Here is a 19208-nt window from a genome sequence, read left to right as displayed (position 1 = left end):
AAATATTATTTACATCTAAAAATGAATTTAATTGAATAAAAACATTTTTTTTTCTAAAATCTTACTTAACCCATTCACTGCCATTGATGTGTATATCCGTCAATGGCAGTGAATGAATTCAGTCAATTCCGTTCCCATTGACGTGTATATCCGTCAATGGCAGTGAATGAGTTAAAAAAGGGTAAGTTGGATATAGGTTGTAACTATTAAAACTGCTGGTCCAAATTGGTTTTGTTCAGAAGGGGCTTCACCACCGCCATTTTAAAGGCGGCAGGAAAGACGGTTTTTGACTACATTATATAAGCAATTGACTATATTTAAAATCTGTTCCTCAAAAAAAAATCCATAAAATGTCTTACATAGTGATGTGGGAATCGGATCTAAAAGGCAGGTTGTTGGGTTGACCTGGGAGAAAACTTGACCAAGTGTCCTTGCATCTACCAGGGTAAAACTTTCCAGTGTTTCCTCAGGTAAAAGTGACTGTCCAGGCTTATTAAAACTTATATTTTGATCAACTAAAAGACTGGACCGAATCAATTTTACTTCTGTCAGTAATGTAATATTTAAAAAAAAAAATTTTTTAATTCATCGCCTTATTCGACGCATGGAAATTATTCTAGTTTAAACTCTTAACCGCACTAGCTCCCTTTTAAAGATTGACATTTGTTGATAGCGTTTCAATTCTGAGTCAGAGTTTAAGATTTTGAATTAAGGAATTTAAGATCCCTTCCGAGGGGAACAGTGAAAAAAATGTGATGTCTGGAAAGGTTTGCATGATGACTGTGAGGATAAGACTAAGCAGTTTAATTTTTTTTTGCTGTTTTTTTTTTTCCCTCCATCCTGGGCGTGCACTTTTTTTTTTTTTTTTGCAGCACGCCAAAAACGCCAAAGACATTCTCCATCTCCACAACAACAGCAGCCAAGGACAAGAGAGCATCAGCAGATCGAGGGAGAGCAGTCGAGAGGAAGGTGGTCCCTCCTCTCGCCATTGCCATCAGCACCAGCACCTTCATCATCTTCATCATCATCATCATCATCCTCCTCCTCCTCGTCGTCTCTCTTTTGAATCCATGTCGGTGAAAATATGATGTTGCCGCTATAACGAGCAACGGGGAGGAGAAAGCTGAAGCACACGGGAGCTATTTCCAAGTTGAATACGCCGAGGAAACGTATATGCATGTTCGGATTTCGACTCTTTTCCCTTCGCCAATGCAAAAGGAAATATGCAGCGAAGCTTCAGCATCCTCTACACCAGTTTACTGGGGATGTGCTTGGCTTCCAGCGCAAGTTTCCCAAGTAACATCAATATAGGTAAGAAATGGCGCGCGCGCGCACCCGTCCAACAATCTCTTTTGTCTCCTGCTAAAAATGATCGCGCTCTATTCTTTTTTTTTTTTTTTTTTTTTTTTACAATTTCACATGACAACCATTTGCGTTTGATGCTCAACAGGAGGATTGTTCCCCACCGAGTCCCACGAATATGAAGTGTTTCGCTTCGCCCTTTCACACCACCAGGACATCCCCAAACTGGTGCCGCAGGTCGATATGGTCAAGATGGGAAATAGTTTTTCCATGACATACGCCTGTGAGTATTCGCGCATCGTTGTTTGCGGTTTGTCTTCTAAAACAATTGGCTGATCGAGGCCGTGTTGCGTGTTCGAGTGTCAGTTGAGCGGCTCGTATAACTGTTGCGTGGGGGGACTTATTTTCTCAACCTCTTCTTGCTGGGTGAACGCGGTGCGCTTTTTTTTTTTTTTTTTGCGCTCCAGGGAGGCCAACCGCTGCAGAGGAACAACAGGCTTGCATGCTGTACGTTTTTACGTCTCTGGTAACAGGTTTCAGTTTTTCTATGAGCCTCAAACTGAAGTAGAACAAAAGCGTCAAAGCTAAAGTGGATACAAAAAAACAACAACACTGCATGATTATTGTTTAAAAATCCTGCATAAAATAATGTCAATGCAAGAATCAACTTTTTCCTCGCCTGATTGTCGCATCAAACATTCTGAAAGATTTGAACTTTGGAATTATTCCGGTGCCATTTTTATCAAGATAATAGCAGGCCAATCAGAGCAGTGGGGATGCTATTCTCCAGTGGCTGATAATATGTGTCATAATGCCAGTCAGCGAACAAGTGCCTGCCTCACAGATACAAAGGAAACGTCACGCTAAATTGTTTCTTCTTTGTTACCCTGCACTTTAACCGTCCTTTGTGTTCTGACAAGATTGGTTGGTCTCTGAGGCTTTTTGACACAAGTATCAAATTATGTCCCACACTCTAATTGCAATATGATAACTATTCGGCATATTTTTTTGTGTGCATCAAGCAGGTTCATTATTACAGTTTGGAAAACCAGGATCTTGCGCTTATTTCCACAACTTGATCAATATTATCTATCAAAATGATAAATTAGTTATATTGAATCTTCAGCTGCGTAAGCTGTGACATCATAACATTGCAATACAGTGTCACTGAGGAATTCAACAAAAAAGTGTGCCAAAAAAAAATGTTTTGATGATTTATTATAACATTTTTTTTGTCTTATGAGGCCATACTGGTGCACGCTAATGACAAATATCGAGTTAAAAGTAAACACAAAACGCACCCTCTTTATATGATTTTAATCTCGGAATGGAATGAGATTTGAACATGAAGGTCAGCAGCAGATACACAAATACAACGTCAATGTTTGGACAAGACTTAAGTCAAATTTTGGACAAGGACGCATTGTGCACTTGAGCTCGCCATGCGAGTGGTTCGGAATGCTAAACCCTGATCTGACTTGTCTTTCAACTTGCAGGGTGAGACTTAATACGTCCATCAGAATGGTGGTTTTTTTTGGGGGCTGAGACGATTTCATTTCCTCAGGTCACTGATGGCGTAGTGGTACATGTGCCTGACTTTTTGTGTGCTTCCGTTCCACCAGTGACGGTGTGAATGTGATTGGATGTCTCTCTCTATATGTGCTTTGTGATAGACGAGCGGCCAATCCAGGGTGCCTTCCTTGATAGGCTCCATCTCCCTGTTACCCTGATAAGTGCTATGAGGGTATGCGGTGGATATTTTGTGTCCCTTGTCACATGTGTGCGAGATTCGAGTGGTTGCAGGTCATTGCACCATATTGCTGTGGTTGATATCCCACTAGGTGGCTACCGATTTATACACTTTTTTTCTCGTGCTTCTCAAAACTTGTACCCTTGTGAAAACAGTTGGTTAAGTTCCTAAATGTGAGTAATTAAATCCCAAAGACCACATTTCGGAGTGTTTCAAGGAAGCTACCTATTTTATTGATTTATCCACAAGCACGGATCAATAAGCCATCTTTCCTGCTTCACACCTCCGTGCACTATGGAAGCCCAAAAGTGTCAACATTCAATAAATAAAAAGGCCTTTTCGAAATAACTATCCTTTTGATAAATAACAGACAATTATGTAATATGGCCATTAAATTGTAAAATGAGGCGTTAGTATTATTACAAGTGTTTATACTGTTCAATACCACTTTTTTTCAGACCGATACCGATACTGAGACCCTCAGTACTCACCGATACCAATACCAACTGCCGATACCAGTAGTACATTTTGACAAATAAAAAAAATCACTAAAAGATATTTTTAAACACTATATATTTCCTTTAATTTTGACCAAAAAAAAAAAAAACAGCACAGTCACTCTTCAATAGTCTTAACGCTCAAAATAAAACACAAAAATGCTCCTTTAGTTTAAGATTCACAATTTCGAAGTATTTCCAAACCGGTGAAGTTTTAGTGAAAAACTGCAGCAAGCTATAGCGCCACTTACAGGCAAGGAGGACTCACTTAACGTCTTCCCCCTCTGCCATCGGTCGCTTGTACTCGTCTGCGTCACGAGTACTCGAGTACTTGAAAAAGGGCTGGTATCGGCCCGATACCGATACCTGGTATCGGTGCTCGCCCATCCCTAAAAAAAACATTTTATTTTGATTAAATATTTCATAATGATTATTTTAACGTCCTACTTTTTAAAAATAATGACATTTCATTTATTTTCAAGGTTTTATAAGATAAGAAAATGTTGTTTTACAAAGTCAGTTTTTATTTCATAATGTCCTTTTCCACAATGGTCTTCTTTTACATAATGGCGTTTTACAGCCGAATGACTTGGTCTGTCAATCAAAGTGAGTGGGTGGGACCACCTGTTTGAGCTGCTACCGCTGCCATCTGCTGGCCATAGTTAGTGGGTGTTATTTAATTTCACAACTCATTGACCCGGCTGCACTGCACTTGGACTTTGCACTGACCACTGATATATAAAAAAAAAAAAAAAATAAATAAAAAAAAAAAGTTGACGTCACTTAACGTTTATGGCGGCATACATCGTGATTTTACTAAACGTTATTAAACGTTTTTGGCGGTCAAAGAGTTAAAATAATCATTATGAAATATTTAATCAAAATAAAATATTTGTTACATATTAAAGAATAGCATAACACCTTTCATAATAATAACACCTCATTGTAAAATTTAATGGCCATATTACATAATTGTCTGTTATTTACCTACAGGATAGTTATTTCAAAATGACCTTTTTTTATTTATTGAATTTTGACACTTTTGGGCTTCCATAGTGCACTGCCATCAAACACATTTTGTTCACGGTGTCACGCTTCACGCCGTGACTATTGGCTTGGCTGTGCTAAGTGTGTCACAGAAAGCAAAATTGACATCTCTTTCTGTCTCAAAACACCTTTCTCCATGCGTTTGTGTCATGAGTCAGACGAGTAAAGCAGCCTATTCCTGGGTTTCTGTTTTAGTATGCCCAAGTTAGATGAGCGGGCGCGTTTGCATCTGGATGCCCATTCTGACATCTGTGTAGGATGTGGTGAGTGAGTGACAGTTCACAGTGGGAAAGTGCCCGGGGGTTCTCGGGGCGCACGAGCGTGAAAAGCATTGGGTGAATGAGCCCTTGTGCGCGGGGCATGAATAGCGCTCCGGATGAGGGTGATGCTCATCAGCTGGCTCTGATGACTCGCCACTTCCTCGAGAGGCGATCCCTCCCGTTGCGAACGTACGCACGCGCGCGCACACCCACACTGGCACCTGCCGTAAAGAACAGGGCCTTGACTTGATGTTTACCATATCACTATTTGGCAACCTTTTATTAATTGGAGAAAGTTTTTTTTGTTTTTTGTTGAATTACTTTATTTGTAGAATAACTATGGGTGTCAAAATTAGTGCGTTTTTTTTTAATTAATTTAAAGTTCCTTTAACAGCACTATTTTATTTTTATTTTATTTTTTTTTGAACGAACGATTAATGACCTCCCCTTACTTGGAAAGCGTGTACTGGGGGAATTCATAACGCAGCAGGCACGTCCACATCAAAATTTAGCAGTAATAGTTTGAATAATAATTCATATACTGTATTTATGAAGACTGGTGTCAAGTTGTATTTTACAATGTTTTAAAGGAGAAGAATTTGACAAGCTTCACGTTGAAGTAATATGAAAAGAAAAATGCACTGAGCTGTCGCCATTTTACAAATGCAATTATGCCACCTAGTGGCAGAAAATGACCAACACAAATCAATATCACACTTGTTTTTTTTTTTTTTTTTTTTGTTTTTTTTTACAGTATAATACATATTTTTTATTTTACATTTTATTTTTTATTTTTTTAATTATTATGAAATTACTGTATCAATTACTAAAAGACGCAGCCATATTTCTATTAGTTAAACATTTCCCCACTTTTATGTTAACAAGATTATGAAAACTTTGGAAAAAATATTTTGTTGTACATTTAGTGTACATTTGGAATAGATATCAAATTTATGAAAAAAAAACAAAACGACAATCTATTGGATAAAGTTTTCATATAATCACCAACATTCTGGTCATTTTAAAACTCCTTTTCTTTGCGTTGAATGCATAGTGTGAATTGCAGTCCTTGCGGCGTCTGTACGGCCGCCGTACGGAAAACGAACCGCGTCGGTTCCGCAGCCAGTGTGAATTGGGCTTTCCGGACACGCAACGCACGCAGAGAATCCGATCATTTTTCAAAATAAAACATTTTAATCAATCAATTAACTGCAAGTACAGTAATTTTTTTTCTTCTTTCAACTGTGCTGCCGCCACGGCCCAGTCCAAAGTGGTACCGGTCCGGTGGTTTGGGACCACTGACCTGGAGTATTCCTTCACTGCCACCTATAGGCGAATGGGTGAAGCACACTTATATAGTGTAATGAAGGACATCTCTACATTAAATCATAGTGAGCCAAATTAACAGGGCTACACATAGATGCTACTTCAGTGGTTCAAAATAACTGCCAGGGTTGCTTGCATGTACATGGAGAATATTAGTCACTTCCCCTCAGTTAGATATCACATTACCATAATCTTCTATTGACTTGGTTTATAATAAGGACGAACTGAGTCGCAAGCTTCAAATCCTCTGCAGGCTCATGCTTTCATGATCGACTTTTCTCTTTGATATCAGTGTGTGTGTGTGTGTTGGGGTGTGCATGCATGCGTGTGTGTGAGTGAGTGGGGGGGGGGTAGTAGGGATTTACAGCAGTCTTCAGCTATTTTAGGTAATAAGCCCTGCTTTTAAATGACAGAATATAGCACCAGGTGCCAGGCTATAACGGCGCTATTTAAAACGTTCATCTAGCTTCAGTGTTACTAATGTGTCTTTGATTTTGTGTCCAGTCCAGTCATTGTGGAAATAAAGCTTTTGTTAAGACTAATTAGTGTTCGTGGAAAAGACAATTTGTATTGTAGCTGTGATGCAGGGAGCAGTGCTTCATTTGGTCTCTGAGGTGAGCTCAAAAGGGTACTGGAAAAGGACCTACTTGATCAATGAGGCCTGCTCAGCCAATCAATACAGAATAACCGGGTAGGATAAGGGTATGATATACCCCTTTTGGAAGACATCTATAAGAGTATTGAATGTATACATTCTTTGTCAATGAGAGATTTTGCTGGCAGAAGTGAAGACGTCGTGGCTAGAGGGGGTCGACCAAAGATGAAAATCACGTTAGTGGCACTTTTTTTTTTGTCTTTCAAGCACAGAAGTTGCTAGCGTTATTGCTATACAAGATAGCAGGAAATAATGCAGGGGTGTCCAAACTTTTTCATTTGAGGGCCACATACAGAAAATCAGAACCACATAATGTTATGAAGAGAAATGGTGTAATTGTACAAATAATTTATTTGTGCTTTTGCATATTTAGAAAAATGCCACAGTATATAAACCAATTTATTTGTAATATGGCAGTAGGGTTATTATAGTTTTGGAATCTTTCATTTTAGTTTTTATTTAGTTTTGAGTTTTGTTTTTTTAAATTTAGTTAGTTTTCAGGGTGGTTCTGTTAGTTTATTAGTTTTAGTTCTTTAATAAATGCTTAATTTTAGTTTAGTTAGTTTCAGTGTTAGTTTTAGTTTTTTTTAATGTGTATTACTCGTGCGCAATAATTTTTATTTTGTTTGTTTTATTTTAGTTAGTTTTGTAAACATAAAATGTAGTTTCAGTTAGTTTTGTTGTTTTAAAAAGCATCTTCGTTTGTATTTTATTTTGTTAACAAAATTGTTTTCTTGAATTTTAGTTTTTTCGTTAGTTTTAGTTAACTAAAATAAACTTTAATAGCACCTGTGTTTTTCCGACACCCTCCCTTCTCAATTTGACCATCTTCAAACATTTTTGTTGTAATTTTATTTGAACAGAGTCAAATGCCATTTTTAGCATATGTCTTGGGCCACTAAAAAGTGGACGGCGGGCCGCAAATGGCCCCCGGGCCGCAGTTTGGACACCCCTGAAGTAATGCCTCCTTACTTAAATCACTATCACTATAAAAAAAAATTATACAAATCAGTCATAGTAAGAAAATACTGAAAAATCATCACAGGTTGCAATAAAAATTCACATTTTGCTCATCATTAAAGCACTTTCAATAGCAAAACTGAGAATCACAGATTTTTATTTTTTCTGAAAAAAACAAAACAAGGAGACTGTCTGCAAAAGTTTTGCTGAGCTGCCAAATAAGCTACATTTCTTAAGTATTTGCCTTAAAGTACGGAGAAGCCATGCTAATTGCTAAGCTAACCTAAGAAAGATGTGATCGTGAAACACCGTATTTAGATGTTCGAGTGATCAAGTGCACTTTTCAAGGAAGTCTAGCTGAATGACAACTTTGAACAACAAAATAGAAGGCAATTAAAATGTAGAGAAAATTCTACAATATAATGCGTATTCTTTACTGCACAACCGATATTTATGTTTATGTACAGCACTTCGTATACAGCAATGCCTGTTCTTAAAGCGCTTTATAAATAAAGTTGAGTTGAGTGTACATTTTTCAGTCTGGCAACAAATCAGGTCATTTCAATGTGTGGCACAAAATAAACAAATAAATCAAATTTATAAAAGCACAACTATTTATTGAACTGATTGCAAAATACTTCAGAAATGAGAGATTTTTGTGTGGGCTCAACAATCAACTATTTCTTCTTCATCATGTGAATCGGCGCTGACTGCTGAACTAAAATCTGTACGAGCGTGTGAGTAACGAATTTAGCAGGTCACAAACGCGTACACAAAAACAATAGCTAGCAAGAGATTGGGCAGATGTGTTTAATGTATTATTGAGTTCAACACATCCAAAACAAACACTCCATGGAATAATGGATTTTAAATATTCAATAATAACCCCTGGAAAAGTAGCTCTATTAACAACTGTTATGCATAATTCTCCTCTGGGGGGAAAGGGAAAAAAAAATCATTATCTCCCTTAAACCTTTATTTGGTTGTTTTCACCTATGTACCTTATTTCCTCCACCTTCAGGGTTTAAATCAAGTACTTGGATACACTGCAAGTGTTGAGATGAAGGTTAAGCTGTGTTTTTTTTTTTTCCCCCGGCCTTGTGGCTGCTGCCTTGGGGTGATGTACCAAATTGTGTTGCTTGTCTGTCAGATAGCGAGGTGCAGCTTAGGTGACTGACGTCCACAGTCCTTTCATGATTAGAGGGATTACTTGGATGCAATATTGAAAAAGAATAGCAGGTCAGTGTTCCTACATGACGGTTATTTGTTGAGGGGAAAACAAAGAATTGAGGGTGAAATTGAAAAAAAAAAAATAATAATAATAATAAGACGCTTGACAACCGTTCTCTCGGGAGCGAGATTCTGGCAGGTGCTGGTTTGATGAATGAGTAGCCAACATCGGGGATAGTGAATGGCCCATAGCAATCAATGTAGATCGGCCCAAAAGTGCTCCCCGAGCAGCAGAGTGATGGAGCGCGGAGCAGGCGGAGGACGCAGATTGTTTCTGTGTGCTGTGTCCACTTGTGTTGCTTTATTCGCACATGGGGCACAATGGGGGAGGAAAGTAATGTAGGAGAGGAAAACTACCCCCACCTGTCATTTTCTTTTCTTTCTGATATTACTATTGTCACATACAGTACAAGTAAGTGCAGTGGAGAATTGCATAACCTCCCTAAACCTGCAGTGGTTCTTAACCAGGGTTCGATCCCCACTGATATGATTCGTGATGGTTTGACCATCATTGGCTGGAGGTGATTACGCAAGGCCTATCTAAGCTGTAGGGAATTTGGTAGTCAGTAGTCGACTTGTGGCTGTTGTGATGGTACTTTTTTTTTTTTTGTAATCCCTTCATATGAACTCTTTTACTGCCACACGTTTTGATATGACAGAGGATTTGATCATTGATGAAAAGAGATACAATGCTTCCATCTGCTGGCCATTGTTTAGAGTGTTTTAGATTCCACAACCCATTGACCAGGCAGCGCTGCACTTAGACGTTGCACTGAGAATAAAAAAAATAAAAATAAAAAAAATGTTGACGTTATTTAACGTTTATGGCAATATACGTCGTGATTTTACTGATCGTTATTAAACGTTTTTGGCGGTCAAAGAGTTAACGATGTTGAGCAAAAAAAGAAAGAGGTTGTACAACTATGCACATTACGATATAAATTCACATCTATAACGGAACATTTGGTGTTCCACAGGGTTAAATTCTGGAGTTTCTGCTGCCCCTGAGTTCCATCATAACAAAACAGCGGTAATGTTTTAAAGTGCTCTATAAATATTGAGTTGAGTTGAGTGATGGGAGTCAGAGTCTTAATTGCACGATTTGCATTGTCACTTTAAGCATTTCTATGCTTGCACAACTAGCTATCTTGCAAAACTAATAGAGAATTTACTTAAGCTGCAAAATTGTGATCTTTTTTTTTAAATATCGACCCCCCTTAGATCCCTAATGCAGAACATAGTACACCAATTCAATAATATCTATTTTTGTTGATTTTTGTGTAAAAAAAAAAAAAATGTCCAAAAGGTTCTTGCACTTCATGATGGTTTCTTGTTTAGCGGTTTTGTGTCGTTCTTGAATGGTAATTTTTGTGCAAGAGATCGAGACAGTAGCACCGATTTAAAAAAAAAAAAAAATCGGGGCCCCTCCAGCATTTAAAGTTTCCCATCCCTACTATACACATGTACACAAAATAACAACAATATGGACTGGTAACTTGTCTCATTGTCTTTCCTGTTGTGTATTTTCCTTTCTTTGAACTTTTCTGTTGAATTCTGAGATGTTTGCGTTCCAATCGTCCACCGTGGCTGATGTCATCTTCCTTGTCATTTCCTCCCCCTTGCGCGCCAAAGCACTCTCCATGCTCATGCTGCTTCTTTGTATTCAAGCAGCATCCCCAGTATTTAAAAGAAATCTGTCATCTCTGGAGGTAATGGCAGCTGGGATGTGGAGGTCTGAGCTTGTGATGTGTTGGGCGGGCAATTAGAAAACAATGTGTTCGGGGGGGGGATGCAACGCGAGCGCTCCATGATGGCAGCTGTCATGTTTTTGGTGGCAAAGACAGCAGCGAAGTTGTTCCTTTGTCACTGACTGCGCATCTCGGGAGTTTTGGCATACTCCTAATAAAGAGCAAATTCTACAAGTATATTAAACAGTGTGACACACCGCAGCTGCTTTTGCCGCACGGTGCTGTTGTCATCCACAAAATGCCGACTCCTGTGGCACCGAATCTGAAACAGTTGAGGATTGTTAGAGCGGCGGAATACGCATCCCACACGCAAATTCAGTGTATACGCACATGCAATATAATTTCTCGGAGTGAATTAGACTTCGGTGACTAGTAATGAGATAAGCCCGTACGCATCAGCACATTGTAATTTGCGAATGCTGAAAGAGAAAACAAATGTCGAATGCCAAACACGTTGCAAATGTTTGCCGGCCTCCCGACGTATGCCGATGCACGGCAATTAATTCGGTTTCTGCCGAATTGCTCGGTGCGCTGCTTTAGGTTAATTGAAGACGTTAAATCAGGGGTGTCAAACATACGGCCCGCAAATGAGTTTAATCCGGCCCGTGAGATGATTTTGTAAAGTTAAAAAAAAAAAAAAAAAAATTTGTGATGTCGGACTAATTAATCAGCTGGCCACAATCAAAACAAATAAATTTGTCATTTCACAAGCAGTCCTCAAATGAGCAATGCAACTTTGTACGGGGAATCGTCGTCCTGGATGTCATTATTTTACACACAACTTAAACGACGGGTTGTTTAATTATTATTATTATTATTATTATTTTACTCATACCCCGACATAAACGTGTTAAATACGTCACAAATTCAATTACTGGTAACACAAATAGATATAACAAGGATTAACGTTCTTATGACATCATTAACTGCACCACGCAATGCATTCTGGGAACAGTATACTGTATATGCAAAACAGGTCGATTTAACACGTCCGGAAAGTGCCACATGCCATTTGCATTCGTGTTATTTTTCGGAACAATATGATTACAGTTGAGCTCCGTAATTTCGGGCTGGTCCACGAAAATCTGCGTATAAATGACGGCAGTCGTTTTTAAGTTATATACCGTTATTTTCCCGATGCGGCCCACTTGATAATATATTTTCCTCCATGCGGCCCCTGAGCTAACATGAGTTTGACACCCCTGCTTTAAATTGTTCTTAGGTGTGGATGTTTTTTTATTTTATTTTATTTTTTTTATTTTGTGTATATGTGCCTGGCAATTGACTCGATATCTATTGAATGCATTTATCTGACTACTGTTGGGAATGGAAAATGTACAGCAAAGGAAACACGGCTATTGGGGCTTTTGTTATTTGAAAACCAATCGTCTCCGTAATTACTACAATCCACGCTCCTCACTGTGCATATCCACTTAAAAAGTGTGGATATTACTTCTTCCCCTAATGCAGTTAAAGTAAGTAGTGGTGCTAGTGGGCTTCCTTAAGTCCCTTGTGTGTGCCTGTAGTAGGTGGAGATTGTGTTTTTCACGGAGGTCCGTAAGCTTATCAAAATTTGTTCTTTACCGCCGTGGCGGTATGTGTACACCCCTCCGGCCATGGCATTGACATTCCGGGCAATTTTGGTCCAGATAGTGGCTAGGGGGTTACCAATGATATTTTAAGTGTGCGTTGCAGTCGGATGTTGTCCTTTTTTTTGTGGTGGCACCAAACCCGACTGTGATGGAGGAACAGGGACCGATTCTATATAATTCTATAGAATGCATGTTGTAATTGTACTAATTGTAATACTCATTTTGATGTAGCAAAACGCATGTTGAATGAAAGATACTGAAAAGTAAAATACGATAACACGCAATCCATGACTTTTGCACAGGAGAGTACAGTCTCACTGTCATCGTCGTTTAATATGAGAGTAATACGAACTGACAGATTCAAATTCATTCACATACCAGGCCAGGGGTACCTACACGATTTCACTCATTCCAATTTCCGAATGAATTAGCATGCTACTTGTGTTGCCTCTTCCCGCGCCACATATTCAAGCCCCGTCACTTTGTCTGTAAGACAATTGAAAGTGTGAGCGAAATTTTCCCCCTGCACTTACTGTCAGAGATGCAGATGGGAGATAATTGCAAAAGGAGGATTGTTAAGGAGATAATTGGTATTTCCATACGGCGTGATGGGAGATGGTCTCGGCTGGGGTTTCTGACCTGCTGCCTGGGTAAGTATTTATTCAGCAGGTGGCAGGGCTGGGCCGCGCACGGCAGGGAAACTGTGAGGAGGAGGGACAACCAGTCTAGCAGGGGCGGGTTGGAGAGGAAGAGAAATAAAAGACCCGGTGCTGAGACGAGTGTTCTTGCACCCTCGATTACCTGTGTAATGAGGCGATGCGGCACCATTGTTTTATTACTTAGAGGAAATGGGAGAAATCTAGATTTCACCCGGCAATCCCTATTTCCCACTGCTAGGCCGGCATTTGTTTTCTGTGTGCGCTGCATTCTCCCCCCCATTATCTCCTCTCACAAGCAATAATACATCTGTTTTTCACTTCTCCTACCAACCGGTTTCGCACTTCTACGGTCGACACCTCAAGTATTAATGCATTCCTGCTTATCATTAACTGCCTTATTAGCCTAGCTAGATGCCATCTTCCAATCATATCAAGCTATGAAGGTTGGCTGCAGTTGTTGTCTTTTTCTGTGTTTTGATTGATTTTCTTTTATGCTTTCCACCTTACTTTATGCACCTCATCCGTCTTTTCATCTCATTTCCCTTTTCTTGTCCATCTTTTTTTTATTTTGTGTGTGACACGTACACACACAGAGATCAGGAACAGCAGTGTCATAAACACTGCTTCATTGCTCTTGCATAAGCTGCAAATCTCCCTTGTGCCAGAGGAGCTAAAGCAGTTTATACAGGGGGAATAGCAAGCGCACCTCCCTGGAGCACAACACTCCAGGGGGTATGTGGGATTTCGAGAGGGTCGAAGGGCTAAATCATCAAACTCATGGGCGGGGAGCACAAAAAAAAAAAAGCATGGTTGGAGTCAGTGTGCTCTAGTTACTGAAAAATAGTAGCTATTTACTAGTTACTGCATTCAAAAGTAACTCAATTACTTAAAATGTAATGCATTCATGTTAAAAGTAACTAGTTACTTTTTTTTCCTTTTAAAAACATTCTTTAACGCACCCTGCGATTGGCTGGCAAACAGTTCAGGGTGTTTATTAGATTTATTTTGATATAAACTGGAATAATGACGTCGCGCCCATGGTGTTTTTTAAATGTTGTGCACGAGTCATACACATTAAAAAAAACAAAAAAAAACTAAAACTAATACTGAAACTAATTAGACTAAAACTAAGCATTTATTAAAGAACTGTCTAAAACTAATAAAAAACTAACAGAACCACCCTGAAAAATAAATTTAAAAAAACACAACTCAAAACAAAATAAAAACTAAAATGAAAAATTCCAAAACTATAATAACCCGACTGCCATATTACAAATAAATTGGTTTATGTACTGTATCATTTTTCTAAATATGCAAAAGCACAAATAAATGATTTGTACAATTTTTAGGACTAAACACAATTTCTCTTCATTATGTGGCCCGTGCGTCCTTCTGATTTTCTGTATGTGGCCCTCAAATGAAAAAATTTGTCAAGTTTGTCAAACGCAACTGCGTCATAGCAACGAGGTACCAGTCGGAGTCAAGTTTTTGCCCATTGACTGAGAAGTGGCATGAATCATTTTCTCTAAAAGGCATCCCAAGTCACTATGCCACCCAGTCACTGATGGAGACATTCATGCAGAACCACGCCGCTGCTGTGTCCCCGTCCCTCGAGTCCCGCTTGCGCGCACACAGGGAGATTGATTGCAGCGCTGTGTGAGTCACGCCGTGTTGGAGGGCTCCCTCCCTCAGCCGCCCGTCACCTGAGGCTTTCTTCACGAGCTGCCTGTGTGAGATGCTCTGTGAATAAGATATTGACTTCCTTTGTTAGGCCTCTCATTAATGTAGCTTATTATTCTCCACAAGATGGATGGGACCAGAGGGGGTACAACATGCTCTGTTTTTTTATTACACACATCATCTGACAGTTATCAGCCACGGGTGGCTGAGCGCAGCGCGATTGCGTACGTCTTCCGGTGTCTGGTGTCAGATGTGTTTATCTCCCCTCAAAGTGCTATGCGCTTGATTGAGTGACCCTTTACCTTTTGTGGAGGCGGCGTGTATTACCGGCTGATGTGACAGGAGATGCCCCTTGCCCTTGTCACAGTCTCCGCCTTAACCCCCCCAAACAAAAAATGAAAACAATACGGCATCAATGCGACTTTCCGCAATGGGCAGATTTGTTAGTTTGGGCACAAATGATGATTTTGCACTTAGAAGAATCTATATTATGCGATAACATATTGTGCAATGTAATTCAGCACTGCTTCAGCCAGTAATGTGAGAGAAAGTGACATGACAGGATTTCCTTGTCAGGTTGCTTACATTTTTGCAACATTTCGAGTAGTGATAGACCGATATGACTTTTTCAAGGCCGATACTGATACCGATTATTAGTAGTCAAGGAGAATGATAACCGATATTTCAAGCGAAAATAGAGAGAGAAAATATTCGTGTCAAATTTAAAAAAAACAACTACTTTTTCTTTTAATTTTAAACTATATTGGCAGCTTTGTTTTATTTTTATTTTTAAATTGCAGGGAGTTTCAACATTTATTTATTTTTTTCATTTTTTTTTTTAATTCTTAAAAATAAAACATATAGGGAATTCCCAGTGTTAGCATCATCATTTATAAAGTGGAAATTGAAATAGATCCATAAATGAAAAGTTCCTGTATCTTACTGTGCAAAAATGAATGCAAACGTAGCAAATTTGGGGTTTTCATCAGGATTCATAAAAAGTTTCAAAAGATTTTCGCAGAAGGTGAAAAATGATCAGAATGTGTTACATTGAACCCCACACATTTTGTTTCATGTCATGTTATTAACTCATTCAAACCCAAAAACGTATTTATACGTCTTTTAATAGTTTGTCCTTCACTCCCAAAAACATATTTATACGTTTTTATGTTTTTCCTTTATGCTAGCGCATATAGAAGGCTTTGATACAGCTTCAGGCATGAAGTGGTTTCTTAAAGCAATGGTAGTTATTACAAAAACGGCCAGCAGGTGGCAGCAGAGTATAATAGATCAGCCAGGGCCATGTTGCAACAAGCTGTTTTTGCTATTGTTTTCACCAGGAATATGAATAATGATGAAACTTATATATATATATATATTCTAATGCAAAATGTGCAAAACGGAAACAGATACAAATACACTTTTTTTTTCCTGGTGAAAGAAGAGACTCTAATCTTTCTTTTGGTAGGTTCCCGTGGTTTTATAGCAATGGAACAGAATATTCTGTGGACCTTGCAAAATCAGTCAAAATGCAGTAAAAACAGCTGGGAACGCTTCTGTGAAAATGGCTGGGAGGGAATGAGTGAATTAATTATTTATCTATGTATTATTTATCTTTTGTATTATTTTGGGGCTAATTTATTCGAGAATTCTGGCTATTTTGAACAGATTTAAATGATTTCACTAGCCAATACTCACATATTCTATCATCTTAAAATCCATGACTGTTTTTGCTTTGAGCTGAGAATTATAGAACGATTGCTGACCCGCCTACCATCTCTTAGCAACCATCCTCCATCATCAGATGGTTCAATGAGGAGGAGAAAAAAAAAAAAAAAAAAAACCTGTCAGTAACATGCCCTCCTTAGTGCAGCCGACACAGACACTTCTGTCATTTGATATTTGGCTCATGCTTAGGAGAGGGACAGCTGCATGCTACAGGCAACACTGAATAGGCAACAACATAACTGTGTGAGTTGTTTTTGACACACCCTCCCGTTGTGTCCCCCTGGGATTTAAGATTTTCTTTCATGTGGCTTGGAACTCTTTGGCCTCAGCTGTTGCGAATCAATGTGCTTTCTCCCCCCCCCCCCCCCCCCCCCCAACCCATTGGAAATGTCTGGGAGGCGTTAGAAGTGTATACTCTTGCACAAAGCTTCCCTGCATCTGTATGCACAAGGTTGATGTTTCTGGGCGATGTTTGTTTGAAGTGCAAATGAAAATGTGACGCAGCGGAATTGTGAGTCAAATCCTCCATTATTTCTGATATTCTCTCTGGATTTTGGGAAGCCAAGTCAGTTTGGCAATTTCACTAATTCCTGGAGATGAATCTTAATTATGACAAAACACTCAATTTCCACTCCAGTTTTCAAAGGTTTTGAGCAGCTTTAATTCTTGCCAGAGAACCTCAGTGGTGCCGCCCTGACAGCTGGTGAGGAAACATGTTGCTGGGACGTTTTTGTTGTTGCTGCTTCTCAGAACGCCTTAAATTGTTTGTACACATTTGGAACAACATGTTGAAGTGCCCTTGAGCAATATCCTGAACCTCAAGGTACTCTTAATGCTGCCATCAGTAAGGAAAAAGCACTCTGAGTACTGATAGACCAGTAATTCTTTTTCAGGGCCGATACCGAATATGAGTAGTCAAGGGAGCAGATAACCGATATTTGAAGCCGATACTCATTTGCAATAAAAAAAAAAAAAAAAAAAAAGAAGCTATTGGTGTCAACTGTCAACATTTAATTTTTAACTTTGTTTTTTTAAACGACTTTTCAACATGTTGAATATTTTGCTTTTAATTTCAAACATCCAGAGAATAGACGGTTTTATTTTAAAATTCTAACAAAGTGCACAGAGTTTCCAGTCATCAGCATGTCATAAGGTAAATTAAAAATGAAACTCATAAATTGCTTAGTTTTCTAGTTTCTACAGTAAATAAAGTTTTCAACACGAACGAATTCTAATAAAAACAAAACGTGCATGGCGTTCCCTATTTTAGCAGCCTTTCTAAAGTGAAAATTTAAAGACATAAATAAAAAGTTAACCCAGTTTTAAATTAAGCTGATATCTCACTGACCGACGATTGTTTGCAAATGTAGCAAACAGGTTGTTTTTTTTTTGTCAGTTTGCAAAAGGCTGCAAAGATGTTGGTATACAGTGAAAAACTGTCAGAACATGCTCAAAATTTCTTTTGTAAATTCACAAATATGACACTTTACTGTACTTTAATTTATTTCATTCAATCTCCGGTGTAATAACCTTATTTATTCATTGATTGAATTTTTATTTTTTTTTTATTTTCATTATTATTATTATTAATTCAATCTCTGGTGTAATAATAACCTTATTTATTGGTTGATTTAATTATTTTTTATTTTATTATCTGTTCTTATTGCTGCTGGACATGTAAATTTCCCAGAGGGCGCCATCCCAAAGGGATCAATAAAGTCAAGTCTAAGTCTAAGTCTAAAAATTGTGGGAACATCTTTGTAACCTTTTACAAACCCTGACAAAACCCCCAAAATTGCTGCGCTCGCAAGCATTCGTCACTCAATGAGGTACCAGCTTTATCGGTATGATAACATTGCATGTTAACATGTTAACTGGCTGTGTTGCAAAGTAATAGCACAATGCGGAAAAAGTCAAACAGGCTATGGTTACGTTTCATCCAGGCCGAACATCGAGCCTACCACAAAAATTGGCTTTAATGTAATGTATGGTGGTAGAATAACTCGGAATGCGCGTTTACAAGCCAGAACATGTGCAGGCCATGAAGAAAAAGAGTCAGTGTGGCGAGGTGCAAAATGTCTATTTCAGGGCTTGCTTTAAGTAGGGTGAGTCACCAGGCTTTTGGAGCACTCGAGGCTGCATGTGTGTGGATGTATTTTCATGTGTATATCCCCCCCTCACCCCTCCCCTTCTCCCTCTGTCTTCGTCATAGGCCAGAACACACATTTGCCTGCCTGGAGGGTGCAGGTCTGTGACAGGTTAGGCGTTTTGGATGCAGGCCATCCTCACTGTCTTTTCCCCGGCTTCTGGTGGCGAGCTGGCCCCGGCGCAGGGCACAGGCAGCAATATCAATATGTTCGGGTAAATACTGAGATAAGGACCACCAATTGCCACGGCAGAACTGGCCCAGACCAAAAAAAAACAACAACAACGTGTGAATCTCGCGTGCAGCTAATGACGAGGCCGCAAACATAAATGAGCTATTTTTGGATCCTAGGGTGTGAATGAATTTAGCTTGACAGACATAAAATGAGCGAAAGAAAGGTGGAGAAAGTGAGGGATGAAAGCAAATGATAGATGGAAGCCGCCTACTGCTGCCAGCGAAATGTCAGTGGAACCCCGGGGATACATTGATTAACCTCTCTACACCTAATCTGCCTTCAGCGCCTGCAGCTTCCACTGACGGTAAACAGACAGGCTGGTGGAAAACAAATGGGCAGGGTTCCGGTACGATGTACGCTTCCCCAACGGGAGCACCTGGTTTGGATGAAACT

The 19208-nt window shown here is 39.1% G+C and overlaps 1 protein-coding gene across 4 annotated transcripts in view; it reads left to right on the top strand.

The window, feature by feature from the left end:
- The first annotated feature begins 892 nt into the window (after window positions 1–892).
- gria1a (glutamate receptor, ionotropic, AMPA 1a) overlaps window positions 893–19208 on the top strand; it is a 76382-nt gene continuing 58066 nt past the window's right edge. For 2 of the 4 annotated variants that reach the window (XM_077531428.1, XM_077531431.1), the window contains exons 1-2: window positions 894–1311; window positions 1451–1585. In XM_077531428.1, coding sequence (XP_077387554.1) covers window positions 1224–1311; window positions 1451–1585 — 223 coding nt within the window. In that variant the 5' untranslated portion in view covers window positions 894–1223. Of the gene's footprint in view, window positions 1312–1450; window positions 1586–19208 lie in introns of all 4 variants that reach the window. The other 2 variants (XM_077531429.1, XM_077531430.1) reach the window with 2 other exon arrangements.

Source organism: Festucalex cinctus, chromosome 9, assembly GCF_051991245.1.
Source record: "Festucalex cinctus isolate MCC-2025b chromosome 9, RoL_Fcin_1.0, whole genome shotgun sequence".
Classification (NCBI taxonomy): Eukaryota; Metazoa; Chordata; class Actinopteri; order Syngnathiformes; family Syngnathidae; genus Festucalex; species Festucalex cinctus.
The sequence above is the reverse complement of the archived record's forward strand: the minus strand, read 5'-3'. Positions and strand labels throughout refer to the sequence as shown.